Here is a 12,702-nt window from a genome sequence, read left to right on the forward strand (position 1 = left end):
TGTAAGTGATTAGTTGGTGATGGGGCTGTCTCAAGACCCACTCCATCTCCTGTACTAAATGCCTAATGAAGGAGATGCTCTCTCTCTGTCTGTCTGTCTGTCTGTCTGATACACACACACACACACACACACACACACACACACACACACACACACACACACACACACACACACACACACACACACACACACACACACACACACACACACACACACACACACACACACACGCACACACGCACCTCAAGTAGCGTGCACACGCAAAAAGAGAATATATTTTTAAATAATATATTTATAAAATAAAAGAGGGCACGTTTAAAGAATGAGAAAGAGACTGCACCGCATCCATGCACTTACTTAAGTCCTCACGCACGGTCAAACACCCATTCCCTTTGTCACGCAACAACGCTCCCATCCATTATAGATTATAGGAGAGAGTGAAAGAGGGTGTGTGTGTGTGTGTGTGTGTGTGCGCGCGGGCACACCCACACGTCAGTGTAGGGTGTGGGTCTCTTTGTGTCGTCTTTTGACTCCTCCCAGTGGTAGCTGACACCCATCTGACAGACCTCTCCCCACACACACACACACACACAATTCACATTGCGATAACTCTTCTCCTTCTCATTCTTCCTGCTCTAACTGGGGCGCCACCGAGCTCCATCAGCTCAGAAAGAAAAGAATGTGTTGCTTAATGGAGAAAGACGAAAGTATTCCACTTTGAACAAGAAGAAGGGGGAAAAAAGTTCCAGCAGAAGGCACTCACGTCAATGAGTAACGCCTCTGCTTTCCCCTGGGGTCAAAGAGGTTCATCTGAGATTGCAACCAGTTCGTGGAAGCAAGGGGGAATTAAAAGATATGTTATTGTGTGCGCGCAAAATACAGCACAGTGGTCTCATTAAAGCCTGTCTAGGGACGTGGCGGGAGGGGAGGGTAAGGGTGGTGTGGCTACGGGGTGGGCTGGTGGGCTTTATGGGATGGGAGACGCTTGTGTGAAGTCGCAAAGCTCTTCATTGTTTCTTGTCTTGTCCGGTTTCGCGGTCGACAGCTTATTACCAGATCATTATCATATTAGGCAGACCCCTCCAATCCTCCATCAACAAACACTGTCTTTGTCCACCCTCCCCTCCCCCTGCAGTGTTTATCACACTTGACCACCCCCTCCTTTTGCCTCACTCCCTTCCCCTCCCTGAGCAGATAACTCCCTCTCTCCCTCCCCTCGGGCGACCTGCTCTTGCTGCTGCTGGTGGTACGAGTTTGCTAATTGCCTGAAAAGCAATGGGTGGATTCTCCCACTCACTGCCGTACAGGAACACAAATGAGGCCGCTGTCAGTTGTGGGAGAGGAAGAGCATCACATCCGCAAAAATAAATGACCCCCGTTTTTGACTTATGACCTCTGGACCAGATGCCCAGGGAGATGAATGCAATGTGGAAGCCGTAGGTTTGGCGCAGCACACAATGCCCCCCACTGTGCGGAGCCGCTGACGACGTGCTTAGGGCGCGCCTCTGACGCCCATCAAACAGACACAAACACAAAAGTGGGTATTCTGCGGAGCGTTTAGCTAAGCCCTTCTTAGTGCCACTAATGAGCTTAGCTGCAGATACCGATCAGCAATCAGAGGATGGCAGCGTGCACGCGACACGCCTGTGCGTACATGCATGCGTGTCTATCAAAAAAAGAATAGTAGGGCCTCAGGCTGGACAACGCCTGCATCGCCACATTAGCTTCCCTTCAATCCCTTCGTCTCACCCTCTTTACTGTCTCTGCCTCCCTCTCCCCCCATCCCCCATTTTAACTTTTTTTTTAATTTAATGGATAAATTATAGCTGCAAACTGTTACTGTACGATGTATGCCTTGGGATTCGATCTCGTGCGGGAGACCCAGGTTCGAGGGCCCGCTTGGGCAGGGGAGATATTGCGCTTTGAGCTTCTGGCAATACCTCTTTTCCTGTGATTCCTACCCGACCACAGGATCTAAATTTGTCAATAGACGAGCAGGGAGAACACCTCCAAATACCGCAGTTATGTAAACATACTCTACCATACAGATTTGTCAAAATAACATTTTAATCACAAAAAAAGTAGTGATGGTGATAAGGAGGAAAATGACTATAACGCTCAGCTGCGTATCAAGAGGGAACAGTGTGAATGTTTTCACCTAACTCCCTCCCTCTACAGAGTCCATCAATATGTTTGGCCACTCACCCGTGGGCTGGATGCGGAGCTGGGTCTTGTCGCTCTGCTTGCGGGTCATGGCGAACCAGCTGCCATCGGGATCCTGGATCCACTCTGCGGCCTGGCAGTAGAGCAGGCCCTGGTCCACGGGCTGCAGCATGTGAATGGTCAGCCTGTAGGCCGTGGCGCTGGTCTTGTCCAGCCTGAGGTCACCCGCGGCCATCCGTTGTCGGTAGGGTCCACCGGAGCGTAACACGAAGTCCCGGGACAGCGTGAGTAGCTCCTGGGGTGGGGCGGCTGCGTCCTCCGGCGAGCGCAGGTACCAGCCTACCGACAGGTGGGTGTGCTGCGTCGTGGTGCGCGACACCTCGCATGTGAGCTGCAGCATGTCGCCTTCCACTTTGGACAGGGTCTGGGCCGGAGCAGTCACCGTCAGCGAGTCTGCAATAACTGTAAGAAAACAAAACAAACAAAAAAAAAACGTGATGAGCATTCCTTCAAAAATAAATATACAAATGTTCTGGTCTTTGGGTGGCTGAGTGACTGATTGACAATAAGAAGTGCGTCTAACCGCTATATTTCGTTTTAGTTTTTTCGTAAATCAACACTCTAAATCACCGTACAAAAGTGTCAAGCAAAAGTAGCGAAAATAGCTGAACTACAAGCTCGAGCTTGTAGATCAGCTATTTTTGAAACATTTTTAAAGTGAAAGTGGTCAAGTCTGTTGTGCTCATGCACTGTATTCACTCTGGATAGGATACTAGAGTGTCAGTTAAATGCCTGAAATGTAATGTAATGTAGTACCGTATGTAGGTATGAAACATGATGGACAGCTCCACATAGTGTTTTGGTTAAACACACTTAACCGCAGTGGAAGTGGAAATAAACGTTGATTCCGTTCCAGTAAGTAAGTACATTCCCATGGTTTACAGAACAGGGCCAAGTATGCATCAGACACGTCCACTGTGTATAAAGTGTTAATGTCACCATGTAAGGTGAGCGCCCTCAATTTCCTCTTCCACACATGACTTTCACATGTCACAATGTGATGGCGACGCTTCCCCTCTATCTGGCTCAGCCAGCCTCCTCCTGAGACCATCACTCACAATTTATTCCACGTCGACTCTAAAGACAAACAATGCAATTGACTGACATCTCACTCTCTGGCACGCCAGCATGTAATGAATGCACTATTTCTCTCTTCCTTCTCTTAAAGCCTTGGGTGAAACAGCTATACAATGCACGGCTTGATCACACATTTTTAAATATGCAAACAACACAAGAAAATTTGTTCCAGTTAATGAATTCTCTCTACTGTATAGCTGACAACAGAAGATTGACTCAAAGACAGATGGTTAAGAACAGTGAAGAGGAGAGGGTGTGTGGGTGGTTGGGGGAGACGCGAGCATGCAACGAGAGATGTGACAGTTTTCAGGTGGCAGGCTTGGAGACGCTCCATACTGTGCCTCTCCGAAAATAAGAACTTCCTTGCTTTGGAGTTTCTGGTGGGCGTCTACTGGCTAAAGGAGTGTTTTTTCGGTATGGATTTTAGATTCCTTACCACCAGAGGACAGAGACACAAAGGCATGATGGGTCATCAGGTCAAAATGAAAAATACAGTTTGCAAACTGTTTGCTCACTGTGCAGTGTGTGTGTGTGTGTGTGTGTGTGTGTGTGTGTGTGTGTGTGTGTGTGTGTGTGTGTGTGTGTGTGTGTGTGTGTGTGTGTGTGTGTGTGTGTGTGTGTGTGTGTGTGTGTGATGGGCCATGAGGTTAAAATGAAAAATACTGTTTGCAAACAGTTTGCTCACCGTGGAGAGTGTGTGTGTGTGTGTTGTGTGTTGTGTGTGTGTGTGTGTGTGTGTGTGTGTGTGTGTGTGTGTGTGTGTGTGTGTGTGTGTCCAAGTACCGTATGTGTGCTTAAAAGCCATATCCTGTTCATCTTCCTATTATATACCAAATGGCTTCACCATCTGGCCGCTTGACTCTGCATGGGGTTCTGCTGTTTAACACGCACACAGTACGCACACTGTGCCTATCAAACACAGCGTGTACTGTACAGACTTCAATGCTCACAATTCACAATGGGCAGCAGTGAGCCATTTACAGTAGATAGGCCGGGATCAAATGAATAGACCAAATAATGGCGAGAGAGGCCTTCCTGGAGCCACTATGTGTTGACTGTGAGCCCCACTTGGACGCTGGGATATTAAAGTGCTTTGTGCAGGGTACATAAGTGGAGTGTTTTGTGGAGATGTTTGGCTAAAAGGATTGCCATTGTGAGGACAGCAAATCACCATGTTTGAGGTCTGTGCCTCTCCCGCCCTGAAATCATCGACCATGATTCAACAGCTTAATGCCCGTCTGTGTACACTCACTGTAAGTAGGGCCGAGCTTGTGTTTGCGTGCGTGCTGTGTGAGCGCTTTCCTATCGACATCTGTATTCACTGCGCATGTGTGTGACGGCAACACCGATTGAGAGATTACGAAAACAGAGGAAAAGTCACCACTAATGAAATGTGCGGGGGAGACGGAGACAAAGGCGTCGAGATCAGAGAATCAAGGAGAGAAGAGGCGGAGGAAGGTTGTCTGACATCTGGTTACTGCAGTTTAACAAGACGCTCAAAAGAAAGACAACGCACAGGCTGGAAGAGTACAAAGAGAGAGGAAGTAATGAGGCAGGTCAGAGGATATATTCTGCAGAGCTCCAAAACAGAAGAAAAGACTGCTTGAAAAAGATACCCAGGTTTGAAGTGATCTTCAGCGTATTGATGTGGGCTGAGTGAGTGTACACTTTGAAAAGCTCAGAAAATCCCTTCTCAATTACCTTGGTGTGTTTGCCTGATAAATAACTGAACTGCCAGTGAGGCAAAAGGTATTCCCAGGGGGAAATAACAATCATCTCCTCCTGACAGATTTGGATTTATTAAATATGCAGTAATCTAAGTAATGGGAGAATTGTAGTAGCAGTAACAACACCTAGACATGTTAAATAGATGCACATAGGCAATATTTTTTACAGGGCTGGCACTCTGCTCATCGCATCCCTTTGCCAACAGTAGCAACTTCTTAGGTGTAAAGCCTGATTTGTCGTACGATGGGGTCCAATGCCAAATGCACCATTTTCAGCACCGGTCCCAGCTGTACGATGGGGTATAGAGTAGGTATAACAGGCGAGTGGAGCTGAGATGCATAGAAAGCCTGACACATTACATAAATCGTTAGATATTACCTATTACATGAAAGGGCATTAAGACAATTTTCAAAGCCATTACATAGGCATGACACAAGTCTCATTTGGTGTGTGAAATGGCTAGGCTCTCTGACTAAAACTCCAGTCAACACTGAGCAAACGGTAAGCCTAGCTTAGGAGTACCACTGCCGCAACAGCCCACCTACGCTACAGCCTGCAGTTGCCATGACAACCCTCCTACATGATGCTAAAGGCCTCATGGAACACCCAGGAGTTACCATAACGACACTCCTCAAACCCCCCCTCATCTCCGCGCTCCAAAACCCAACTGAGAAGTGTGTAAAAGCATCCGGCTGATTCTTTCATGTCTCCGGGCCCCAGCTCTACTAGGAGGATAGATAATGCTACTTCCTCTGCCGTCCTGTAGGCCAATCGCATCCCTCCACACAGCTGTGTCTGGGAGACAGGAAACCAATCAAAGGGAACCAGGCAATCTCTGTTTATCCAAGGGTCAAGCTAAGGTCATAAACAAATCATTCCCTGACCTCAATCTGGGAAAGATTAAGAACGGAACAAGACGGATGCACACGACGGAAGCAACTCACAAGATGCAACACACAAATATACATTACATGTACTGAATCTAGGGTGAAAGGTGCGTACCTGGCCAAGCCAAAACCTGCAACTACTGTAATGCCAATGCTCCTTAGTTCCTTTAGTTTAGATAGTAGACATATGGGGGCGCCGCTTGGGAAACAGAAGGTCCAACGTTTGACAATGTGTCCCTGAGCAAGACACTTAACCCCTAACTGCTCTAGCCTGGCCAGACTAATTATCACTGCAATTATTATTTTTTTCAATGGGAGATTTGTCTGGTTTCCAGGCTATAACTGCTCCCTCCTGTTCTCAGGTCTGACCACTTGAGCAGCAATCAGCTGGGTGAAGCTGAAAACTGAATTTCCCCAGAGGGATCAAATAGGTCTAATTACTGAAATCAGTACAAAGAGTCACAGCTGTTTTGCCTGAACACAATTAACATCAACGGTGACAGATATGCCAGGGTAGGCGTGCCAAGGTTGGTGTAAACTTTACTGTTATTTCATCTGAATGAAAATGAGGAGCCACGTTATCTATTTCACTTCCACTGAGGTGTTTGGTCCCGATTTGAGATTCAAAACCAATTAAATATAAAACTACCCTAACTAAAATATTTAAACACATCATGGATACTTTTAAAGATTTTGCCACGGAGCACAGACACCAAATGAATTTTGCATATTTTTTTCTTATTCATTATGGAAGGTGGTTTTTGTTCCTTGGATTGTGCGTCTACTCGTCTAGACGTACTCTACACCTCCACAACTCTCAGGAGATTTTATTCAGGTATGCAGGAGACTTTTGATTACACATATATTACACATACAACTGATTACACAGTTGTAGATTGGAAAACCTCCCTGTATAATTCTGCCCCTTTAAAGATAAGGCTGTCAAACCTTCACTAATCTTTAAAACCTAATTCGGTTTTATCCCTCCCTCCGTGTTCTTCCCCTGCTCTGTCAGCTCTCTGAAGTTGAGTGATGACTGTCCTCCCTCAAGCTGGCCTTTATTCCGTTTTATGTCCAGTCACACAGGGATGGATGGTTGGCAGACACGAGGACAGGTAAAATGGAGAGGAATAGACAAGCATAAAATAGGGGGGGTGAGGCGGTACGCTTGGGGGTTTGATCTCTAGATTCTGTGGCCACTCCCAAATGTAGAAGTCACGAACCGACACGCAACATCCAAAGAATATACTGTAAAAGAATACATAAATGCAACGTGTTCGTTCATACAGTATATTGTGTGTGGGGGTGGGGGGCATGCATGTGTGGGCACGCTTGTGTGAGCAAGCGAAGAACGACGGAAGAGAGCAGTGGAATAAAGAGGAGTTGGACATGATAGGCCAGCCCTTGTCATCTGATCCCTCTAATGCTCTTGTCTCGGGAGCCACTGATTACAGGAGGAAAATGGCAAGCTTGACTCACTGCCCTATGGTTGTTTATCATCAGCACAAATGTGTTGGCTCAAACAAGTCTCTCTCTCTCTCTCTCAGACTTTTTTCTTGTGTATTGTGTATCATGATTAAGGTACCCAGCTGCCATCAACAGTTCACTTCACTGTATAATGTCATATGCTAACAAGTGCAGTGTTTTCTGTTTAATTGTTTTTTATTTGTCTGAGAAAACGACAGCATCAGCGATCAGCGTGATATGTTGGCCTTTTAACTAGTGGACAACCTCCTACGCCTCCCCGTCCAATTTGTGCACAGTACATACACAGTCGTCTGTATTCTCTTGGGAGATGCGGTCACAGACTGTGGTGTTTTTACAAGCCTTAACCAGGAAAAGCATTGTCCTTTGTACTGTGTAATTGTTGTGCAACTTGGGTAGCAGCTTTGAATCCTTTGAAAGAAAGTTGTAATTATGCTGTTGTTACTGTATGTGAGTTGTAAGCAGGCTTAATAAAGAGGTAATGTTGATAGAAATATTTAATGCATCAAACCGGTCTTGATGTAGTGTGTGTGTGTGCGAGCATCTTATTTATTTTTATTTATATATATATATATATATATATATATATATATATATATATATATATATATATATATATATATATATGTGTGTGTGTGTGTGTGTGTGTGTGTGTGTGTGTGTGTGTGTGTGTGTGTGTGTGTGTGTGTGTGTGTGTGTGTGTGTGTGTGTATATATATATATATACTGTCACACACACACACACACACACACACACACACACACACACACACACACACACACACACACACACACACACACACACACACACACACACACACACACAGCTAGATTGTTCATAGAGTAAATGTTTGTCTGTCTGTCTATTCATTTATTTATTTATTTAAGTGTGTGTGTGTGTGTGTGTGTGTGTGTGTGTGTGTGTGTGTGTGTGTGTGTCTGTCTGTGTGTCAGTGAGTGAGTGCAAGGCTAGGGGATCAAATGGTATTGTGAATACACTGTGTGCGTGCGTGCGTGCGTGCGTGCGTGCGTGCGTGCGTGCGTGCGTGCGTGCGTGCGTGCGTGCGTGCGTGCGTGCGTGCGTGCGTGCGTGCGTGCGTTGCTTTGAAGCAAATGGTCATTTGGCAGACAAGAGGGTAATTATTGATAATTACTCTGCGCAACAGAGAGTGCCCTCTGAAAAGAAAGTGATTGAGCCTCCACTCTCTCTCCACGTGAGCCCAGCCTTATCGCTAACCGACCAACATCACGCTCAGACCCACGATGACCACGATAAATCAGGGGGGGGGGGTGAAGGGGAGGAGGTACGACAGCAGGAGTTTCACATACTTTACACAGCACATACACCTGTCTTTTCCATTATCATCCATTAACACCCCCCCATTAACATCCTCTTTATTTCTAGCCTCCTCTGTGGGAGAGCGGAGATGAGTCAGATTGGAGGAGGAAGTGGTGCTGGAGGGAGAGGAGGCGTGACAAACAATTGGACAATGTAGACGAAGATAAAGAAACGGAGAAGAACGAGGAGAGAACGGTGGATGGAAAGAAACACAAAAACAAACCTCTGTCATGACCTAGGAGCTGGATATGTAAAAACTGCCTTGGGCAATGTTAGACTTATTATTCAGCTTGTAGCTTACTGTATATAGATGGGAAGTATGGCTGTGACTCTTGCCTCAATCCCCTGTACGCAGTGCACCTACTCTACACTCTCTCTCTCACACACACACACACACACACACACACACACACACACACACACACACACACACACACACACACACACACACACACACACACACACACACACACACACACACACACACACACACACACACACACACACACACACACACACACACACACACACACACATTTTTACAAATGCCTAACAACGTGGAGAGAAGGTGCTCTCACAGGAGACTGGGCGAACAAGCAGGTTTTCAAACAAAAAATACAGAGAGAAAACCCAACAACAACATCGGTGTACTGATAAAAGAGGACAGTGAACCGAGAGGGAAAAGAGATAGAAAGGAACACGTCTTGGAGACAGCCAGAGGAGAAAGGAGACGGATGGGAGCAAGCCTTAAGAAAAGAGAGGAGTGTTTAAAACAGGAGAGTTGAAGTCTGCAGTGATGGATCTAGGTTCCCAGCAGGAGGCACATCCATAATACAACACAAACCGATGATCAGATGAGCCATGCTACTAATATATTCATTCTGGGTCTCATTTATCTATGCTATGTTCCTATGTTGCTCTTAATATTGATGTGTCTGAGGGAACCATAGCATACAGTACACATTGCATTTCTCAACTGGGGGTGATGATGTTTCCATGTTTGCTGCTGCGCGATGAATCGTAAGTGTTAAATGTTGCACGCCCGCTCATGCAACAAGTTACCCAAACCAAACAACCGTTACAGTTTTTGACTCTGTAAACTTGGTTGGGGAACGCTCAAAACAGGGAGTTGCATTGCTAAAATTAGCGAAAATGTCTTTTTTTCAATTCATACAAAATATATATATATGTTAAACCATTAAAGTAAAATAAATGTTGTTTTAGGGGGAATCTGACTTACTATTATTTATTATTCATGAAATTAAATCAATAAGAATTTGAATTAAAAAAAATCTGCATAGCAGTGGTTCAGAAGAAACGGAAGAAACATTATTGCATTATGGCAAGCTCACTTAACCCCACATATGGATTTTTTTTTCTACAACAGATTTCAGTGTTTGCATAACTTGCGAATATTTAACTACATTAACCAATGTGGGCATCTTACTATAGACGAAGATTTTCAAAATGAATTCGAATTTTCTTTTTCAAGATTTTAAATTATCGTATTATCGTATCGTATCGTATGAGAAGCAATCATTGCTAAAATATTTTGGCACATGGTGCAAGCCAAGGTTTCAATAACACAACGCATTTATCTGTTATGTAAGAACAAGAGCATATAGCTACTCTATTTCTGAATACCACATCAATACGTATAATTATATCCAGTGGTAGCTAGCTAGTAGAAGTCGCCCCGGCCTTCACATGCAAAGGTCGCAACTAAAACACAAACCACATCAGGAACAAACCAAGCTAAACATAAAGGCTGACTCTGCTGTGTGTGTGCTACTAAAGTTATTATTATTACCCAGTGCTGTGTGTGCAGCCTAAATAAACTCATAAATAAAATAATGAATGGATTAAAAATTGCAACACTGGGAATGCTACAGAGAAACACTGTTTGTCTTCCTTGTTGAAAGTATAATGAGACCCTCATACTGTGGGAGTTACACAAATACAAATCACAAACATCTATCACATGGCTTTAAGACATTGTAAAAACTGCATACTAATACCCTTTTTGTCATATCACAGGTACAAAACCCTTTTACGCAAGGCCTGAACAAAATGTGTTCATATCACGCTGGATTAAGGAAGGAAATAGAGCTGCAACTATCGATTAAAATATTCTTCTGAATTATTCAATCAATTACTTTTCTGATTAATCTAATAATTGAGGAGTCCAGGTTTTTTTGTACTTAAAACTTTTTTTATATCAATGCAAAAGAAATTCGGATTGATTTTAAATCAATTAGTCTGATTAACCAGTTAAGCCCCATTTCATACTTTGTCATACAATGGTGTATGACACCGTTTTTCCTCTACACCAAATCTCTACACCAACCACCATCTATATAAAATCTATTTTTAAAATCTATTAAATCAATTAGTTTGATTGCACCCCTAAAAGGAAGCCCTGTGTTTTCCTCTGTGTGTCATTTAGCTATTAGTTATTACATAATCGCAATTATTTAGCTTAATTGTAGCCTATCTAGAAGCTCACAGTGTGTCGCGTTGTGATGCGATGTGAACTTGTTCAGTAGTTTACTCATTGACATTTTACGGTGAGTTTATTTGTCAGCACAGGACTGGAGGCCGTTATCAGTGTGCTATACCCATTAAACATAATGGTCTGTTTTGGCCATAGGACATTATTTTGATTATTGGTACCGATCATTGTCATTTCTTTGTATATTTAAGTTATTTGTCATATCAGCCCTGTGCAGTGTTTGTTTACAAAACCTAAAAGCCAAACAGAAAAGTTTTAATTGTTCCAATGTTCAATGCCAAAAAAACAATTAAATTGTCAATCACAATTATTTGTATGACATTTAATCGTCAAGTGAAATTTCACGATGTGTGATTCGTGACTGCCCTGCATGTCCAACCAACGACAGGAAGAGGAATGGATGGAGGAAGGGAGGGGGGAGTGGAAGTGAGGATATAAGAAATTCTATAGTGTCTGCAGTTATGAGCTTTTCAATAAGGGGCATTTAGGTCCCCAGCTAATGGAACATCACTCAGTGTGTGAGAGGGAAGGAGTGAGTGGGGGGGGGGGGGGGGGGGGGGTGCCTTTGCGTGTGTGTGTTTCCAGAATGTACAGGTCACAGTGACTGGAGGAAAAGGGCTCTCCATTTAATAAACGGGGTCTCCAAAGCATCCTTTCCTGTCTCCTTACACTGTCGTTCGTCTGCAGGCTCTGTCCCACTTATTTTTTATTTATTTTTGCCACACAATTGTCTTTCGTTTACGCTAACATAACACACACACACACGCTCACGTGCACACACACACCACTGCCTGGTGCATTTCCCTCTCATTACTCTAGTCGGCAGACAATTAGCCTATCGGTTTGTGCTGTTTTTCTCCGTTTCTCTCCTTTGCTCTATCCCTCCTCACTATGGAACACACACACACATACACACAAAGACGCACGCACATGTGCATGCGCGCTACTGAATGCACTGCTCCCTTCAAGTCAGCTTGTCATAGGCATTACTATTATACAGTACATGTGAACCAGTCATTGACTCATATATCAGACCTGCAAGCTCTGATGCTGCGGGGTCAAAAGTCTAGTTAGATCAATAATATCTGTCTCTCTGTGGTGTCGTGTGTGTGTGTGTGTGTGTGTGTGTGTGTGTGTGTGTGTATGTGTGTGTGTGTGTGTGTGTGTGTGTGTGTGTGTGTGTGTGTGTGTGTGTGTGTGTGTGTGTGTGTGTGTGTGTGTGTGTGTGTGTGTGTGTGTGTGTGTGTGTGTGTGTGTGTGTGTGTGTGTGTGCGTGCGTGCGTGCGTGCGTGCGTGCGTGCGTGTAACTAAAATTAAACCCCATGGCTACTATATTATACGCAAGGGGCTGATGAAAATACTGAGATCGAAATCAGGTGTTATGACACACACACACACACTCAAACACAGACACACACACACACACACACACACACACACACACACAGAAA

At 44.5% G+C, this 12,702-nt stretch overlaps 1 protein-coding gene across 1 annotated transcript in view; it reads right to left on the reverse strand.

The window, feature by feature from the left end:
- igsf3 (immunoglobulin superfamily, member 3) overlaps nucleotides 1-12,702 on the reverse strand; it is an 86,448-nt gene that overhangs the window by 36,206 nt on the left and 37,540 nt on the right. Inside the window, exon 3 of the mRNA XM_084083600.1 lies at nucleotides 2,206-2,625. Coding sequence (XP_083939726.1) covers nucleotides 2,206-2,625 — 420 coding nt within the window. The remainder of the gene's footprint in view (nucleotides 1-2,205; nucleotides 2,626-12,702) is intronic.

The sequence above is a fragment of the Gymnoscopelus microlampas genome (assembly GCF_963454915.1).
Source record: "Gymnoscopelus microlampas genome assembly, chromosome: 17".
Classification (NCBI taxonomy): domain Eukaryota; kingdom Metazoa; phylum Chordata; class Actinopteri; order Myctophiformes; family Myctophidae; genus Gymnoscopelus; species Gymnoscopelus microlampas.